The sequence below is a fragment of the Marmota flaviventris genome, chromosome 15 (assembly GCF_047511675.1).
Source record: "Marmota flaviventris isolate mMarFla1 chromosome 15, mMarFla1.hap1, whole genome shotgun sequence".
Taxonomy (NCBI): domain Eukaryota; kingdom Metazoa; phylum Chordata; class Mammalia; order Rodentia; family Sciuridae; genus Marmota; species Marmota flaviventris.
The window spans coordinates 36,597,347-36,618,196 of record NC_092512.1 but is presented as its reverse complement, the minus strand read 5'-3'; the positions used below and the strand labels follow the sequence as shown (position 1 = coordinate 36,618,196).

Sequence of the window (20,850 nt, the reverse complement as noted above, 5' to 3'; positions counted from 1 at the left end):
AGATTTTGTTTTAGGAAATCAGGGGTGGAACACAGAACTAAGCGAGCCGATTGATTGTCAGGCAGTGGTCAAGGAACCCACTTCTAGAAACACTGCCCTGTGGAGTATGAACCTGGGACACCTATTTGAATTTCTTGAGGTGTTTTCATTTGGCGAGCAGAGCTCTGTTGCAGAAGGCACCTGTGGAGCATGAAACCTCCTGTTCAGGACTCAGTAGTATTCTTATGGCTCTAGAGTGGTTCTTGTATTTCTTGCCTCTGACTCTCATCCTTCACTGTTCGTTCCTTTTCCTCCTTCATCACCTTTAGCTTCCTGTCCTCCCTGTCAGAGTTGATGTAATAACCTTATCATTTTTTAAGTAAAAAGATGAAAAATCATATTGTTTTCCCCTTTGTTTTTCTAGGTAGAATATTGTCATATTTGCCTAAATATAAATATAAATATTTGAGCAAATAAGACAATAAGAAACTTATGAATGAGGGAATTTGAAAGCTACAATTGTAATGTTCTAAGAAATTCTGTGAATAGCCCACATTCTTCCTCTGCTTGTTTCTAGTATTGAATTTACATGTATGTTTAAAATTGCTTCATATACAAAATGAACATGTGTATTAACTAGGGGAGAAAATGTTATGTATTCAGCTTACAAAGTGTGTGATGGAATTGGCTTTCTTTGGAGTTCCTTTTTTCCTCTCTGAGTCACTCCGAAGATCAACAAATAAAACGTGGAGCTTTTACTAGTTGAGATAGCAGACCAGCCTTCAGTCTTGTGCAGCTCCTGAGATCTCCGCAGAACATCTGGGCTCTACAGAACCCAGCTTGAAAACCACTTGTCTAGAGGATCTTTAAATAAAGTCTAACTCTAAAATTATAAATATTTTTAAAGGTCTGGTGAGGAAGGATATTATCCTGAACTTACAGAATTTTGTGAAAAGCGCCTTAAAGGCTTGGCTCCTAAAAGCAGAGCTTTGAGGAAAGATAAGCCTGCAGCAACAGCATCCAGTTTTACAGAAGAAGAATGGGAAAAAATTGATGGTGATATAAAGGTATAGAATAACACCAGTGTTTGGTAAATATTGTGGTTGGCATTGTCTATATGTCAGATATACTTATCTGAAGTCCTAGGCTTATTGTTTATCAGTAAAGGTCTTTTAATGGTAATTATGTAGAAAGTATTGTTTACTTCTTAAAACCAGAAAATACTTTTTTGTATGTGTACAAATGCAATTTAAATGGCTGGGTAATATTCTATACTATAAAAGAATTATAATTTAATCAGTTTCTCTAGATAGTGCCATGTAGACGTGTTTGTTTATGGTGTTTTTGAACATTCCTGATGAAATTGTAAATTGTTACAATTCAAATTGCTTAAACAAAAGATTTGAAGATTTTTAAGGCTTTTGAATTAAATTTCTATGTTATCAGAAAAGTTTTACCTTCATACTGTCCCACCAGCAGTGTATTATAAGAATGCCCATTTTCAGGTATCTTTCACTGGATACTGTAACGATTTTTAATCAGTTTCATGATTGAACAATTATAGGAGTTTACTTTTTTCCCTTTTGGGGGGGAATGCTGGGGATTGAACTCAGGGCATTGTGCATGAGAGGCAAGCACTCTACCAACTGAGCTATATTCCCAACCTGGGGGAGTTCACTTTATGATTAATAGTAAAATGGAATTTTTTCACCTGTCACTTGAATTTTCTTTTATTAATGGCCAGTTTGCATCTTTGCTGATTTATTTTAATCAGTTTTATTGAGTATAATTTATATTCAATTACCAACTTTGGGGCAGGGGATGTAACTTGATGGTAGAGCACTTGCTAGTAGCACAAGGCCCTAGGTTTGATCCCCGGCACTGCCAAAAAGAAAACAAACAAACAAAAAAACACCTATATAGTGTACATTTCTCTGAGTTCTTACCAATGTATATGATACATAATGTTTCCATCACTCCAAAAAAGTTTCCTTCTGCCCTTTTGCAGTCTGCAGACCCCATACCCTCGCCTCTGATATCACTGAATTGCTGTCAGCATATTTTGCTTTTTCTAGACTTTTAGATAAGGGTAATCACACAGAATGTTGTCTTTCGTGTCTTTCTTCTTTTACTTAACATTATGCTTCTAAGGTTCATCTATATTGTTACAGGTGAATATTGAGTAATATTGAATTTTATGGATATCCCCACAGTTTGTTTATCCATTTAACCTATTGATGAAGATACTGCCAACATGTTTTCCAAAGTGGCTGAACCATTGTGCAATCCTGTCAACAATATTTATAATTTCTAGTTATTTAACATCCTGATCAACATTATTTAATATTGTCAGTTTTGTCAGTGTTAACCTTTCTATTAGGTATTTAATGGTGTCTCATTGTGATTTTAATTTGCATATCTCTAATGACTAATGGTATTGTTTCTTCATTAGTTATTTTCCATCCATCTATTTTCTTATTTGAAATATTTTTAAATTCTTTGCCCATTAAAAAAAATTGGAGTCAGATGTGATAGTGCATATCTGTAATCCCAGAAACACAGGAGGCTGAGGCAGGAGACTGCAAATTAGAGGCCAGCTTGGGCAATTTAGCGAGACTCAGAAACTTAGTAAGACTTTCACTCAAAATAAAATGTAGCTCAGAGATGAGTGTCCCTGGGTTAAGTCCCCAGTACCAATAAATAAATAAATAGATAGATAGATAGATAAAAATTCAACAATTAGGTTGTTTGTGTTTTTATTACTGAATTATAAAGTATGTGTCCTTTATTAGATATATGTTTTGCAAATATTTTCTTTCAAATATTTGATTGCCTTTTTAAAAAATATTTATTTTTTAGTTTTAAGTGGACACAATATCTTTATTTTTTTATATGATGCTGAAGATCAAACCCAGTGCCTCATTCATGCTAGGTGAGCACTTTACCACTGAGTCACAACCCTAGCCCAGCTTGCCTTTTTATTTTTATTTTTAAATAGTGTATTTGGAAGAGCAAACGTTTTTAATTTTGGTGAGATCATTTTATAGTTTGGGATTTTGTTCTATTTAAGGAATCTTTGTTTATACCAAGATCCTTAAAAATTTTCCTAGAAAGTTCAGAGTTTTAACTCTTATATTTAGGTCTATGATCTTTTTTATTTGGCAGGTAATGTATATTCAAGCACCATTTAATAAAGATTATCCTTTCCACATGGGGCTTGTTGGTACTATTGTTAAAGGTCAGGTGGGGGCTGGAGTTGTGCTCAGTGGTAGAGCACTCGCCTAGTGTGAGTGAGGCCCTGGGTTCAATCCTCAGGACCACATAAAAATAAAAATAAAGGTATTGTGTCCAGCTACAACTAAATAAACAAAATATTTTTTAAAAAGTCAGTTGACCTTGTGTGGGTTTATTTCTGACTCCTTATGTTTTGCTATTCTAAATTTCCATCTTTATTTCAGTACTTCATTGTCTTGAATGTAGTATTTTTACAGTAAGTCTTGAAATTCCAGCTGGGTCCTCTTTCTAAGTTGTTTTGGCTAGTCTAGGTCTTTTGCTTATCAGTTTATATAAAATAACTTTCTTCTGTTTGGGTTGAGATTGTATTGAATCTGCGGATCAAGTGTGGAAGAACTGACAAAACCATTGAGGTTTCTGATCCATGAACGTTGCATATTTCTCCATTCCTTTTTCTTTTGTCTTTATTTATTTATTTTGTGGTGCTGGGGATTGAGCCCAGGTCCTTAAAAATGCTAAGCACTTGTTCTGCCACCGAGCTACATCCCAGTCCAGGTCTTTAATTTTTTACAGAAATGTCTTTTAATCTTGCATGTAGAATTCTTGAAATTTTTGTTAAATTTATTCTTAAATATTTTCTTTTATGTCATTAATTTTAATATTTTATTTCACTTCTTTTGCTCCATGAATATCACCCCAGTTATGAAATTTTATTCTTTTTTTTTTATTTGTAGAACAGGGCATATAACATGAAATTGATCATCTTGGTTTTTTTTTTTTTTTTGATTGTCATGATCCTGGGGATTGAACCCAGGGCCTCATACATGCTAAGCAAGTGCACTGCCTCTGAGCTACATCCCCAGCCGATCTTAACCATTTTTAAATGTAGCCCAGCAAATACATTGTTGTGGGTCCACTCTCCAGAATTTTTCCTCTTGCTAACCTAAAACCCTGTGCCCATTAAACAACTCCCCATTTTCCTTTGCCCCAGTGTGTCCTTTCTCTTCTTGACCACTTCTGGAGTTGTCACCTTCTCTCCTAATTTCTCCCATGCTTTTTTGGCCACTTTCCTCATTGCATCTTAGTCTCCTCCTCCTTCATAATTCCCCTTCTTTTTAAATTGCTTTTATTTTTCTCCTCATATTTCTCCTCTTTGCCCCTTTCTCATTCTCCTGTTCTCCTGTATGGTTTGGACAGATAACATAGTTCATTGCTGAATCCCAGTGTTTATGAGTGTCTGACAAATATAAGAACCTTTGGTATTTATATATATATGAATAATAAATAATAGGCTTTCACAGATAATTTCTTCTTCAGTTTTCTTCCTGGCACCTTGATAATTCAGTTTAGTAAATATTGTTAAGAACCTAATATGTGCCAGACACTGAATCACAAAGATGAAGTTAAGACTAAGATTCTGCCCTCAGGGAGCTTACAGTATGGAGAAAAAAACTGACAACAAATATATGACATGTAATCTTTATGCTAATAAGTAGAATAGGAGCACTTTTAAACCAACCAGGAAATTCAGGGAAAGCTTGCTGGAAGGGATGATAATAGGATCTTGAAAGATAAATAAGGTAAGACAGACAACAACTATGTGATATTCTTAATAAGACTGTACAGTACACTTAAAATGGTTAAGAAGATAAATTTAATGTTATGTGTATTTACCATAATTATAAAGAAAAAGTAGAAAAGGTGTTCCATACACTTGTAATCCCAGGGGTATGGAAGGCTGAGGCAGGAGGATTGCAAGTTCAAAAGCCAGCCTCAGCAACTTAGCAAGGCCTTGTCTCAAAAAAAAAAAAAAAAAAGGAGCTGTGGATGTGACTAGTGGTTGATTCTCCCTGGATTCAATCCTGGTACAGGCCAAAAAAAAAAAAAAAAAAAAAAAAAAGAAAGAAAGAAAGCTATTCCACATAGAATAGCATAATAAAATTGTCATCTAAAAATTGAAGTCCTAAAAAACTATGATGTATAGTTCTTTATAATGCTTGGTTAATTATTTCAAACTGTATATTTACCCTCTTTTTCTCCATCCTTATCAGAGTTGGGTGTCAGAAATTAAAAGAGAAGAAAGTAGAATGCACTTTCATGAAACTGAAACATTTCCAGGAATGAAAGATCATTTGCCTCCAGTTCGTGGTTCCAACAGCTATCTTCACGTTGGCCAGGTAGACATTTTTGTTGTGGGGCAGGGCTGGTAGGTGGAGGCAGTAGTGGCGTTGCTTAAGGAGCTATCCAGTCCAAGCAGAGTTGCCAGAGAGTGATGTCCTTCAGGAGAATTGGAGTTGTTTCAGCTGGTGTGTCTGTTACCTTCAGTTTTCCGTATCTCATTACTTGAAGATGAAACCAAAGTAGCATTCTCCCTTGAGGATTTGCATCTTGGATTTACTGCCTTTCCTCTTTTCTTTTGCTGTCTTCTGTTTTACTGTGACCAGTTTTTACTAGCTTAATAAGGTCCCATTCAGTGTGTGAGATTTTCAGGGAAGAATTGAATTTATCCAGTTGAGGTACAGAGGATTATCTTGTGTCATTTAATTAACTAGCAATTTAAAATAATAGCAGGTACTTTCAAGTTTGTAGATGTCATTCCTGTTTAATGCTTCTCTGTTTTTTTCTTTTATCCCACTTTCTCTTTGGTTGGTCCTTGCTTTGTCATGTACATCTCTCCTTTTTAACCCATGGTTTCATAAAGAAGGAGCTTTTGGGGGTTCTGATTGCATCTACCCAAGCTCAGGTTGAAACTGGGCCTCTTGGGATACAGCTGACCTTGTTGTTTCTGAAAGGATGGCTATCCGAGTCTTTTCATTCCAGGTTAACTCATTTTTGCTATTTTTGTCTTTGAAACCTTGATTTTATTTAAAAAACATCCATAGCTCTTTATCATTATGCTCTCTGATAATTTACCTTTCTGGACTTTACTCCATATTTAAAATTAATCTATATCAATTAATTCATATTTATTTTCATCATTTTTTTATTTTTGTATAATGTTTTATGGGAGTATTTTTATTTAAATTTGGAAACAGGACAAAAGGTTATAATATCTTAGTTTCATCTGGATCTTTAGCATAAATTACTCCATTTTGTTTTGGTTTCTTGGAGCCTAGTGTAGGAGCTAATTCCAAGTCAATGGCTACCTATTAAAGTTTTTTTATTTTTAAAAATAAATTTATTTTTAATTGGTACAAAAAAACGTAAAAATTGTACATATTAATGGAGTAATGTAATGTTTTGATGCATGTATATATTGTGTAATATTTAAATGGGCGTAAAAATATCTCTCCTCACTTACCATTTCCTTATGGAAAACTCTTTCTCTAGCTTTTTGAAATATACAGATTATTTTTATCTATGATCATCCTAGTATGCAGCAGCACACAGAGCTGTTCCTAGCTGTAACTTAGTACCCATGAATCACCCTTTCCCTATCTCTTCCTCTTCCCACTTTTCCCAATCTCTGATAACCACATTCTACTCTAAAACTGAGTTTAAATTGTACCTGTGATACAAAGACTTCACCAAACAACTTTTAAAGTATTATAGCTGGCATAATATTTTAAACAATCTTCTATTTTTTTCCTCACTGTTTTCCCTCCATTTTCTTCTCCCTATTCAAGCAAGTAGTCAATTTTAGGCTCATTGTCTCAGAGGAGGGATGTAGCAGGATGGGAAATAGATGGGTTGCGAATGTCTCCAATATTCACAGAGATTCAAAGAGAGCCATAAAAATGGAAGGGGCCATGTTATCAGATAATGAATGCCATATGAACAACCCAATTGTGTGAACTGGACCACTCCTTGTTAAACATACCCCCATAAGTCCACAGAGCCTTGGCATTTCACTAACTTTGGGAAAAGGTAAAACTAAGATTGAGTGTTTTCTACTAGTCCATAGAATGAGGGCTTGAGGTAAAAAATTGTAGTAGAAGATGTATATTTCTTATAATTCTGAATGTATGGATTGGATTTCCATTTCTCCTCTGCTGGGAGTTCTTTTCTCTGTCTTGGTATATTGGAATTTTCCTCATCCTTCCCATCCTGGCTTCAGCAAGAAATGTAAAAATTGCTTGATATTATTTTGCAGGGAGATGACTCCTATTAAACATTTTCAGGGATCATTTTAGATCTCTCTCTCTCTTTATATTTTTATGTATATATGCTCTTTAAATAAATAAGGCCCTAGCATGCATGCATGATATTACATGTGTCATATTGTACATCATATATAATTAATTGTTACATAAATAAGGCCCTGGCCTACATTCTTTTTTTTTTCACTCATTAACATATGGTTAATATCAATAAAGAGAATTTCTACATAGTTTCCAATTGCAGCATAGAATTCCATCATATCCTGATTTATTTATATCATACCCTTTTCTTATGATTCATACTAACTTATGTTAGTAGATCTCAACATTTAGCTGATAAAGCCTTACCCCACCTATAAGTTTTACTTAACATATTCCAAAGACTTATGACCTATGGGGGTATTAAAAATGTGATTTTTAAATTACATAATGAAATTTGTGATTGTTTAAAAAATCTGCGTAACTCCAAATGACCATAAGTGTGAAAGTGTCATGAGACCAAAAAGTTTGAACCCCACTGATAGTATGATATGAATGAGGATGGTAATTATTGGGTGCTGTGGGAATATGTGGAAGGAGTACATGTTCTAATCTTTCAGAGCCAAAGTGCTTTGCCTCTTTGTATAATATATTAATGATACTGTTCAATATGTGGTATTCCATGTACCTAGTTTGTGTCTTGAGACTCTTATTGATGTTCATTCTTTTTACTTATTAAATTATTTTCTTTATTGAGTTATGTTTGGAAAGTGCATATTGTACATTTAATATGATATTTATACACAGTAATGACTACCACAATTAAATCAATTTATGTTTATTTTAAAAAAATTCCTCAAGAGGGATTGATTCTTTGTCAAAGGTATGTCACAGAGCCACACTGAATTTAAATACCCTTTCTAATCAGTGTTAAAATTAAGTTGTCCTACCTGTATTAGTTTCCTTGGGCTGCTATAATAAAATAACACAACATGACTTAAAACAAGAGAAATATATTCTTTCATAGTTCTGGAGGCTAGAAGTCAGTCTAAAATGAAGGTATGGGCAGGACCATGCTCCCTTTAAAACCTATGGGGAGGATCCCTCCCTCCTCTTAATTGTAGGTACAGGGAAGAGTCTCTCTTTTTCTTCTTTGGTGAGGAGGCCTGTAAGATTATAATTCCAAACTGATGTGGCTAAGTTTCCTACTACATAGAGAATGTAAGTTGCTATAGAGAAAAATGAAATTAGCAGGCAGAAAGAAGCAGAGGTAAAGGCAGGAGAGAGAGAGAGAGGACGCTGGAGAAAGGGCCCAGGAATCCCTTTATCTAGAAGTACCCTACCTTTTCTTAAGTTTGTTTATATACGCCAGAAATTTATTCTTTTAAAATTGAATTAGTCCAAAGTGGGTATCTGTCATTGCAACCAAACAATAGAGCAAACTAGTGATTCTTGTTTCTCCAATGCCTAGATTTTGCAAGAACGCATCAGAGTTTAGTATCTTTTTATTATAAGAAAATAATTAATGATCATGTGTGAGTTTTCAAGTTATATGTGTGTGTGTGTTTGTGTGTGTGTATGTGTGTATGTATGCTTAAATGTCTATAGATTTTCCCAGAATTAACTAAGAATTTAAAATCCTTTCTTTTGTCTGCTGTATATTATTGTATTAGGATACCATAACTTCAGGGGTACTATTTTTCTGATCCCTTCCATTTGCGTATCTTAATCTAAGACTTCACATTATATTTACACTAAAACCTGCTAATTTTAGATAACATACGTCTCATAAAATATGAGTTTTTTTTTCTTTTAGGAAAAACATTCTAAAAATAGACCAGCTAAAAAGAAAATTCCAAGAGATTATGCAGAATGGGATAAGTATGTTTATATTTTATCTTTGAAAAATTCTTTTCCAATCAATACTGTAACTTAAGACAAATATTATGTACCTAAATATCTCAAGGGTACCAAATTATTTTAGTAGACTACAAAGAATATCTAGCCTAAGCACTTCTGATCTTGTTTTTCATAGGAAAAAAAAAAAGACTACATCCTTTTGTGTATAAAAGCAACCAAAAATAAATAATGCTGTCTTTATACTCATCAAAAAAAGTACAAACGTTTTAAATTGAGAGAAATTACTCACAATTTTAATTACAAGGTTCCAAACATATTTCATCTGATTAATATTTAAATCCTTACTTAATAGCATGTTTTCTTAAGAAGGAATGTAAATGACTTGAAAAACAAACCTATTATGCATTTTTTGAATATGTATCAAAAAGATACAAGCATCCCTAATGTGAAAAGCTCCCAAATCTGAACTTTTTAGCACTGACATGATGACTCACATAGAAAATTCTACATTGTAATACTGAGTGTCATGCACAAAATTATTAAAAATATTATATTAAGCGGGGTGCAGTGGCTGAGGCATGAGGATCTCGAGTTCAAAGGCAGCCTCAGCAATTTAGCAAGGCCCTAAGCAACTCAGTGAGACCCTCTCTCTAAATAAAATACAAAATAGGGCTGGGGATGTGGTTCAGAAGTTAAGTGCCTCTGGGTTCAGTTCCTGGTACCAAAATAAAAAAAAAAATTATGTTCAGGCTATGTGTATGAGGTGTATATATAAAACAAATAAATTTTGTGTTTTTTCTTGGGCCCCATCCCCAAAATAATTCCATTATGTATATGCAAATACTTAAAAATCTGAAAAAAAAATTTGAGATATGAAACACTTCTGGTCCAAAGAAATATTTAGCCTGTAATACAAATAAAGAATATCAATAACAATTTTATTTTCTTACTTGTATTGTTATTTTCTCAGTTTTGTTTTTTTTCCCATTTAAGATTTGATGTGGAAAAAGAATGCTCAAAAATTGATGAAGATTACAAAGAAAAGACTGTAATTGACAACAAGTCACATTTGTCTAAAATTGAAAGAAAAGTAGACACAGCAGGTAATGGGGAAACATAAGAATAATCTAGTAGTCTTCAAATTTTTTAATTATAATAAAAATTGTTCCCCTGGAAGATATTTTCTTTGAGTGCTACACAGATTTTCATTAAAAATTTGTGGATTTTCTTTATCAAGTTTATTTCTATCTTTTAACTACTTTATGTGAATAATAGTTATAATAAATAAATGTAGTAAGACTTCAAAATATAAATGTATTTTTCTTACTGCAATTTTTTTTTTTTAGTTACAGATGGACCCAATACCTTTATTTAATTTATTTATTTTTATGTGGTGCTGAGGATCAAACATGCCAGGCAAGCGCTTTATCACTGAGCCACAACCCCAGCCCTCTGCAATTTGTTTTTGTTCCTTTTTTTATCCTCTCTTTCCCAGAAATTTCTCACATTTTTCTTATTTGCCCCAAACAAAAAGATAAAAGAGTTTTCATTTAAAGTCCATAGATGACTTTTAATGAAACCAATTGTAAAAATAGGGGCTGGGGATATAGTTTAGTCGATACAGTGCTTGCCTTGCATGCACAAGGCCCTGGGTTCAATCCCCAGCACCATAAAAACAAAAACAAAAAAACCCCTAAATCCTCAAAAATGCTGAATTTCTAATTAAAAAAGGGAAAATATCCTGAAATTTAGGAAACCTTTTATTTTATTTTATTTACTGTTTCTACTTTAGTTAGAATAAGCACTCTTGGTGGCCAGGGGTAGTTCTGTGGTAGAGCACTTACCTGCTATGTGTGAGGCTCTGGATTTGATCCCCAGCACTGCATAAAAAGTATTCATGGATTTAAACCTTAAAACATTATACTTTCACATGTAGCACTTAATATTTATTTCTAGGTCTAAGTGAGAAGGACAGGGGTTTACTTGCTATTCGTGAAAAAGAAAAAGGAAATGAAGCTTTCAACTCGGGCGATTATGAGGAGGCTGTGATGTATTATACTAGGTTGGTTGTGGTTTAAACTTACCATTTTAAAAAATGCTAATGTTTTAATTATTAAAACAACATAAATAAGCTAATTCTATTTCAGAATTGCTCAAGGTATTGTACTTGTGCCTTATCATAAATTTACTTTTGTTTGTCTTGTTTTTTCAATATTTCCTCAAACCTGTCTCACTCTCACTCCATTCCCACCTTTGACAGATCACCTGGCTTTCCTATTTTACAGAGAGAATAGAAAGTACCTGAAAGGAACTTTGCAGAAGGTCCACTCAGCATAAATGTTAAGAACTTGTGTTCTGTAGTCAGACTGCCTGGACCTAATCCTGGAACTTATGATATTCCCTCTGACCACAGGGGCTTTGCACATTCTGAGTCTTCTATTTAGAATGGCCTTCCCTCTTCTCCTTATCTATTACATTCCAACTTATCCTTTAAGACTTAGCCTTTGCCTTACTTCTTTGAAAAAATCTTCTCTGAACTCCCAAACTAGGTTAAATCTCTACCCTACTCTATGCCACCCCCCCCAAGTTTATAGGCCTTTATAACAGTCTTACCTCTCATTTGTAGTACTTGTTAAAGGAACAGTGTATGATTTTTTTAAACTTTTTTTTAGTTGTAGATGGACACAATACCTTTGTTTTATTCATTTATTTATTTTTATGTGGTGCTGATGATTGAACCCAGTGCCTCACACATGCCAGGCAGGTGCTCTACCACTGAGCCTCAACCCCAGCTCCAGTGTGTGATTTGATACTAACTGAACTGTCAGCTTGTACGAGCAGAGCCTACTTGTCCAATTTTTTTTTAAACACCATTGTATCCTTATTTCCCAGCAAAGTTTCTGGTTAATAGCAGAGTTCAATAAATATGCATATGAGCTTTTGAATTTCTTATATTCCATTAAAAGTTGATGAAGATCCTAAAGTACTGTTACAAACAGTACTCAGAATCTTTAAAGCTACCTTCAAATTAATTTCTGACCAATCTTCCTTCCAATTGTAATGAGAAATTGGTTTTCAGTGTTGTGTCTCTAAAGAAGTTTGTCTTTGTTGAAATGGGTACAAGACAAAAAGGATATTTGATGGGTGGTTCATTCAGTGCAGCCTCCCTTGTTCAGTTCTGACACCTTTTTCTTGTTTATTTCCATCCGTGGAGATTCTCTTGTCCATATGGGGAACAACATTTTCCTTACCTTCCTTTAAGGAGTCATATAGTGAAAGAATTAAAGTGGTGCGGTATGATGGTTAGGGAACTCAGGCTGCCACCTCTGACTTTATCGCCTGTCTTGCCTTGGTTTCCCCAGTGTGAGACAGTTACAATAGTGCCAACTTCAGAGCAGCTTGAAGATGACATAAGACAAGTGTCATGAAGGCAGGATAACCCCGCAGTAACAAGAGCAGACAGGTGCGAGTCTTGCCTGTACCCTTTACTAGCTGTGGACGTGGAACTTCACCGAGCCACTCCATTTCGTCTGCTTTCTCATCTGCAAATTGGAAGGAGCAGCAATACCTCCTCTATGGATTGTAATGGGGGTTCAATGACCTGTGTGTGTAGTGTGCTCAGTGGCTGGCCAGTGGGGAATGCTCCGTGTCAGGCCTTCCTGTTGTTTACCCTTACATGTATTTTCCATGTCTGCTGTCTGTCCTACCATGTAATGCCTCTATATTCATCCTTAATGATCTTGTTAAATTGACCCTGTTTATGACGTTTCCATTTCACATTCTATTTCTCTTCTGGATTTAGTAAATTCAATGTACTGATACCCTTATGTTTCCCATATCTGGGTATTCATTATTTCAAAGCCTTCTATACCCACTTTTGAAGCAACAGCAGATAGATTTTTAAGTTTTTCCTTTTCATTTCTACTTCATTTTGCACTGATATCCTTAATCTAGCAAAGTTTGTTTTCTTATGTTTGTATTCTTCATCCCACTAACTACTCTCCTGTTCCTTCAATTAAATTTCCTCAATTAAATTACTTTATGATCATCCTTAGAATTAAATCTGTTTTAGTTACAAACTGATTTGTTTCTGTTAACACAATAATAGTTGAATAAAGACTATCAATTGTGATTGATTACTTCATTTTGTTTTGTTCTATGAAATTGTTTCCAAGAATTCAAAAAGTGCATTTGATATTTAATGTTAACTGACCTACTTTTGAAAGTGACCTATGGGTATTTAAATTCCTATGTCACCTCTAAAGTCTGAGTTTACTTTAAGCTTTAATTAGATTTTTAAGCATTTGTCTAAATGTGGATTTTATATATTAAATTTTATTTTATTATATTTGATGATTTAGGCTGTGTCAGTTTGCTAAGGTTGCCATCCCAAAGTACCACAGAGAGAGTAGCTAAAACATGAGTAATTTGTTTTCTCACAGTTTTTTAATATTAATTTTTTAAATTTATATATGACAGTGGAATATATTATAATTCATATTACACATATAGAGTACAAATTTTTCATATCTCTGGTTATATACAAAGTATATTCACACATGTATGTCTTCATACATGTACTTTGGATAATGATGTCCATCACATTCCACCATCATTTCTAACCCCAAGCCCCCTCCCTTCCCCTCCCACTCCTCTGCTCTATCTAGAGTTCATCTATTCCTCCCCCAAGCTTCCCCTCCCTACCCCACTATGAATCAGCCTCCTTATATCAGAGAAAACATTTGGCATTTGGTTTTTGGGATTGGCTAACTTCACTTAGCATTATCTTCTCTAACTCCATCCCTTTACCTGCAAATGCCATGATTTTATTCTCTTTTATTGCTGAGTAATATTCCATTGTGTATATATGCCACATTTTTTTATCCATTCATCTATTGAAGGGCATCTAGGTTGGCTCCACAGTTTAGCTATAAACATTGAAGAAGTCTGAGATCAAGGTGTTGGTGGAGTTGATTTCTTCTGCAGCCTCTTTCCTTGGCTTGCAGGTGGCTGCCTTCTCCTATATGTTCACGGGTGTGTGCGTGTTCTGATTTCTTCCATAAGGGCACCAATTTATTGGAATAGGGCCTACATCACTTATCTCATTCTCACTTAATTACCTTCTTGAAGTCCCTATCTCGAAGAATATTCATATTCTGAGGTACTGTGGGGGTCAGGACTTCAATGTAGAAATTTTTGAGAAACAGTTCAGCCCACGCATGGGTTATAAAATTGTTTAATCTACAACTTTAGCTGAAGTGGTTTTTTTTGTGTGTGTGTTCTTAGGTTTACTTTAGGCCTACTTGTTACCAACAATTGTTTCTCTTATAGGAGTATCTCAGCGCTTCCCACTGTAGCTGCCTATAACAATCGAGCTCAAGCAGAAATCAAATTGCAGAACTGGAATAGTGCTTTTCAGGATTGTGAAAAGGTCTTGCAGTTAGAACCTGGAAACATAAAGGGTAAATATTCTCTGATGCTTTTAAATTTATAGCTGGGTCTGTTAAAGACCATTTGTAGATACTTAATATATACATTAAAAATATTTCAGATAAACTCAGATTTCCATATGTGAGTCATCCCCTCTGTAGAGTTACTTTTAATTTTTACTTGAATTTAAGTCCCTGATTATTTGTTTTGAAGTATTTAATAATCCCAAAAGATTGAATAAGATTTTCCCATTAGGGGAATCTGAGTGAAGATACACAGGGACTCTCTGTACTACCTTTGCAACTTTTCTGTAACTTTCAAATTTTTCAAAATGAAAAAGTTACCAAAAAAAGATAATTGTTACAACCTGGATATTTGAATCTGAATAGCAGTGGCAGTAGCTAAAGCATGCTTAAAGCACAATGCTACAATTTTGATTAAATTTATGGCACAATAATTTATCTCTTTAGGTTTTCATGGCTAATTCTAAGACTAAAATCTAACTTCTTAGATTTATATTTTTTAAAAGAGGCATATTAAAATATGTCAGATATAAATTTCTCACTTTTTAGATTACTAAGCCTGATATTTTTCAAAATATTGAATTATTACACTAAGTTCTCTCAGTAGTTAATGGATAATTATGAGACTAGAAAGGCATTCGTTGTTGCAGTAAATAATTATAAAATTATCCATTGAAGCTTACCAAAAAAATCTAATGCAGACTACCAAAGGGCTCAATTTTTTTCTTTTTTTTAAATTTATTTTTAGTTTTTTTTAAGGTGGACACAATATCTTTATTTTTATTTCTTTAATGTGATGCTGAGAATCGAACCCAGTGCCTCACGCATACTAGGCGAGCATGCTACACTTGAGCCACATCCCCAGCCCCCAAAGGACTCAATTTCTGAAGCTAGCTGACTTAAATCATCAGATACTCTCAGTTCCCTGTGCTAAGTAACTCTAATCATTTTAGAGATGTCTAAAATAGATTTTACTAGTGTGCCATATTCTGAACATTTAATAGTATACTAAATTTCAATAAGGGAATTTAAAAATTTTTAGAAAATGATAAGAAAATATTAATGGTGTTTATAAGAAGGAAAGCATTGTTTAGTGAAAACTTTCCCAGTACTGCAGCATAGGGTGTTGCTTTTGAAGGTGTGCTAAAGTATGGAGTCTTTCAGCCTGTGGAAGAGCCGGCCAGGACCTTTTTTTTTTTTTTTTTTTTTAATGTGTTCAACATGAAAATGGGTGTATGTAAGCTCTGCATAATTATGTCTTAAAGTGTCCAGTGCTACCTGTTTTTTTCAACTTGCCAAATAGTTATAAATACAATATGATATGTTAAAACATATAACTTTTATTTTGGTAAATTTTCAGCTCTTCTCCGCCGTGCCACTACATATAAACATCAAAACAAGCTCCAGGAAGCTATAGAAGATTTGAGAAAAGTACTGGATGTTGAGCCTGATAATGATTTGGCTAAAGTAAGTGTAGGAAGTGATTTCTCACCTAATTCTATAATATGCTATTTCTGAATTTATTTTAAAATGGTATCAGGGGCTGGGGCTGTAACTCAGTGGTAGTGGACTTGCCTAGACATGTGAGGCACTGGCTTCAATCCTTCGTACCACATAAAAGTAAATAAATAAAAAATAAAGGTATTAAAAAATGGTATCAGTTTTGCTGAATAAATTATGTTGAGGATTAGGTCCCAGCTTTAAAAGAGATATCCCAGACATCCCAAAATGTTAACATCTCTTTTTTTTTTGCTACTGAGGATTTAACCCAGGGGTACTTTACCACTGAGCTACATATCCCCATCCTTTTATTTATTTATTTATTTATTTTTGAGACAGAGGTTCACTAAGTTGCTGAGGGCCTTGCTAAGTTGCTGAGGCTGGCCTCCAACTTTCAGTTCTCCTTTCTCAGCCTCCTGAGCCACTGGGATTACAAGAGTGCATCACCATGCCCAACTTGAAAACAGGTTCATAAGAAAAAATTGTGTAAAGGTATAAGCCTACCTCTCAGCAGATGCAGGCAGTACTTTTCTCTGGGGTAATCTCAGTTTATCATGCAGCATCTGTATTAAGGCCTAAACGGTAGAGGTAAGTGTTAGGAACTGGGAAGGGTCTGAGATTTTACTCTACTTGTAAATTAACAAGGTAGCTCAGCAAAGGATACCAGATATCCTGGATCAGACAGAAAGGTCTACTCATGGTACACCATGCGGATGGCCTGCACATTCAGGTCAGGTCCCTTTGTTCCTGAGCCCCACAAGAGTGATGTGGAGTGACCCAGATGGATGCTGCACTTCAGTGGGTGTGTGGGAAGATTGAGGAACTGAAAATAGGGGAAAGCTCATTTTTTTTTTTTTTTTTTTATGATGGGCTGTAAACAAACTGCCTATCTTTGCTTCAGAGAGAAATATTGTCTTCATTATATTGCAGAGTAAATAGACTTGCCCTGTCATTTTCAGGGAAATGCTATTTTTGTTTTACAAGCCTGTTCGCTGTACAAACATCCTTAACTATAATCCGGAACAAAGGTGATTTAGTGCTTCTGTTCACAGTATGCCCAGAAATAGGATAAAATTGTGGAGAATTGCCTTTCCACAATAAATTGTCCCTAAATTTCCACACACACCTATTGGATAACCTGTTGCACTCTCTCTATGTCCTTTGTATAATGGTTATAGTGATTAAATGTTAATTTAACAGTATTATAAAAGAAAAATTTGAAAAAGAAAAACCACCTATGATATTACTATCCAACATGATTTCATGTTTACACGTAAACTTTAAGTCCTTATCCAAATGCATTTTTATCTTAACCACATGGAATTAACTCAAATGGACCATCTACCTTAATGTAAGACCTAAAATAAAAGTTCTAGAAGAAAACATAGGAGAAAATCTTTATGATGTTGGATCAGACAAGTATTCTTCAAGTGACATGAAAAGCACAATCCATAAAAGAAAAAACTGATAAGTTGGATTTCATCAAAATTAATAATTCCTGCTCTTAGAAAGGCACTATTAGAAGAGCGAAAAGATGGCTAGGCACAATACAACAAGACTGTAATCCCAGTGGCTTGGGAGGCTGAGGCAGGAGAATCGAAAGTTCAAAACCAGCTTTAGCAACTTGGTGAGTCCCTAAGCAACTTAGTGAGACCCTGTCTCAAAATAAAAAAATAAAAAGGGCTGGGGATGTGACTCAGTGGATGAATGCTCCTGGGTTCAATTCTTGTGTCAAAAAAAAAAAAAAGAAAGAGGGAGAAGAATAAGAAGAAAAAGATAAGCAAGTTACATACTGGGAGAAAATATTTTTAAATCATATATTCGACAAAGGATTTGTATCAAAAATATGTAAAGAACTTTCAAAACTCAGTAATAAGAAAATAGGCAGCTAATTAAAAATAACCTCCTCCCCCGCAAGGATGGGGATCTTATCCAGGGCCTTTCTGGCTAGGCAAGCTCTCTACCACTCTGCTGTATCCCTGGCCCCAAGCGAAATATTTGATCTGACACCAACCAAAAGAGACACATAGATGGAAAATAAGCACATGAAAAGATGCCCAATAACATTGGTCATCACTGAAATGTAAATTTAAAATCACAAGAGATAAAAAGAGTGAGATTGGAACTGGTTTCCCTCTATATGTAATCTGATATTTTTCTGTCACAGTCTTTAAAATTCTATCCTTATTCTGTATGTTAGGCATTTTCATTATAATGTACATTGGGTCTGTTGTAATTTTGTACATGTGGGGTCCTATATTTGATTTTCCATTCCATTCTTTAGGTTTGGGAAATTTTCTGATATTATTTCATTGAAAAGATTGTGAATTCCTTTGGTTTTTATCTCTGTGCCTTTATCTATCTGAATAAATCTCAAATTTGGATTTTTCATGTTATCAATAGTTCTTGAAAGTTCTATTCATAGTTTCTTAACATCTTCTCTCTGTGGTCAACTCTATTTTCAAGATTATGTATTTTATCTTCGTTGCCTGAGGTTCTTCCAAGTGGTCTGGTCTGTTGGTGGTGCTTTCTTTTTTCTTTTTTTTTGGTACCGGGGATTGAACTCAGGAGCACTCAGCCACTGAGCCACATCTCAGCCCTATTTTTGTATTTTATTTAGAGATAGGGTCTTACTGAGTTGCTAAGCGCCTCACTATTGCTGAGGCTGGCTTTGAACTCGCAATCCTCTGTCTCAGCCTCCTAAGCCACTGGGATTACAGGTGTGTGCCACTGTGCTTGGCCTGTTGGTGGTGCTTTCTATTTATGTATTTATATTTGCAGTGCTGGGGATTGCACCCAGGGCTTCATGCATGCTTGTTAAACATTCTGCTACTGAGCTACATCCCCAGTGCTCTGCTAAATTTTTAATTTGATTTATTGTTTTTTTCATTTTGAGGATTTCTACTTGTTTTTTTTTACATTTATTTTTTTCGTAGTTGTACACAATAACTTTATTTTATTTATTTATTTATTTTTATGTGGTGCTGAGGATGGAACCAAGAGCCTTGTAAGGCGAGTGCTCTACTGTTGAGCCATAACCCCAGCTCTGTTTTGTTTTTTTTTAATAGATTTTCCACCTCTTTATTGAAGTGATCTTTCTCTTCTTGTATTTACTCTCTGATTTCACTTCTTATTCCATCTTTTAATTTGCAGATTAGTTTAACTATGTACATTGTAAACTCCTTTTCTGACATTTCTTCCATTGTGGTGTTGATGGATTCTTGGTTTGGGGTGATTTTTTTCACTTGCTTTTTCATGTTGTTTGTGTGTCTACCCATTTAGCACTATTGATCTGAGGCATCAGAGTTTCTACCCGCTGGACTTATAGTGTCCCTGAAGGTTTCCAGTATCTCACTGTTTAGGGGGAGACAATAATAACAACAGCCAATACAAACAATATATAGCATTTAACCAAATAGTTCCTACAGTGTTAATTATCACAATAAACAAAGATGATATGACCTGTTATTGCCTACAATAAAACCAGCAAGTTTGCAAATGGGTTTATAATTTCAAATGGTGCCAGCAAGAGAACAGAAATGATATAGGATGTGATGATTATGAGGGAGGAAGAAAGAAGAAGAAGTAAAGAAATTAAAGGAAGAGTGAAAGAACAATAGAGATTGGCTGTTAGTAAAAGAAAAGAGGATCAAGGGAAACAGGTAGGATAAAAATATACATAAAGTAAAAATTTTAAAAAACTAAAAATAAACGATTATGAAACAAAACCAAAATATATTAATTAAACATCCTAGTTCACAGAAAACTAATGCATGAAAAATAACTGGCTTCAAAAATGCTAGAAATGAGAGAAAAAAATATGAATACATATAAATGTTCATGTACCATTAAGGTCACAATTAAACAGAATAATAATAATAATAATAAAGATCCCCATAAAAAGTTAAGGAATTCTTTCTGTTGGATTCAAAAGATTCTCAGTAGTTTTAGGTGGAGTCATCAGGAGTGTGATGCTCCACCCTCTGGATTGCTGGAGTCAGAGAGGGTAATCCCTTAGGCAGAATTCCTGGTGGCAGGGTTTAGGCTTAAGTGGGCTCTACACTCTTTACTGAATGCTAATTGGTCTGAGGATTTTAAATCAGGGCACCTCCAGGGCCCAGTACTTGCTGGTCCACACTGAAAGACTATACCCCAGGGATCTTCCCTGGGTTTCACTCATGTGGTGGAGAAGCCAACTTTTAGTACCCTACATCACCTCTGGACCTGTTTTCTGGACTCTGGTTCAGTCTCCAATCTCTTCTACCTCCTGCCTTTCTGAGTTCCCAGCCAGATGTCTCTCCCAGCTGGTCCTACAAGCAGCAGGATTGGAGGGGGAGAGGTTGAGCTGGGTGGGTTTCCATGACCAGTTGTCCCCTGGGTAAAGCTCTCTCCACGTTTGATTTTCTCTTGGTCACTTAAGCACACTCTATGTCATGCAGTGTATGTTTACTGGGCCTGTATTTTGAGCCAAACTTGGGTTTGCCAGGAATTGGCCCCCTCAGCTGCCAGCCCCTTTGCATTGGCTGAAGAATGGTTCCTTCCTTTGTCCTCTGCACAGTGCTGGGAGAAATGGTGCCCCCCCACCACCACCACCACCAGTGCAGCATGTCTTTCAAGTTTGTTGGGCAATGTCCTTGATTTCTAAATGCTCTGTATCCAGACATGCCACGGGCCTCCTAAAAATGCGGGTTACTTTAATTCCTTTATCCCTCTACTGTGCTCTTGGAGGGACCACTCTGTCTGGA

At 35.0% G+C, this 20,850-nt stretch overlaps 1 protein-coding gene across 1 annotated transcript in view; it reads left to right on the top strand.

Annotated features, from left to right (window-relative positions):
• Positions 1-20,850, top strand: part of Spag1 (sperm associated antigen 1) — a 62,965-nt gene that overhangs the window by 3,120 nt on the left and 38,995 nt on the right. Inside the window, exons 3-9 of the mRNA XM_027950167.2 lie at positions 887-1,046; positions 5,265-5,390; positions 9,109-9,173; positions 10,146-10,255; positions 11,109-11,214; positions 14,484-14,614; positions 15,966-16,072. Of these exons, the coding sequence (XP_027805968.2) occupies positions 887-1,046; positions 5,265-5,390; positions 9,109-9,173; positions 10,146-10,255; positions 11,109-11,214; positions 14,484-14,614; positions 15,966-16,072 (805 nt within the window). The remainder of the gene's footprint in view (positions 1-886; positions 1,047-5,264; positions 5,391-9,108; positions 9,174-10,145; positions 10,256-11,108; positions 11,215-14,483; positions 14,615-15,965; positions 16,073-20,850) is intronic.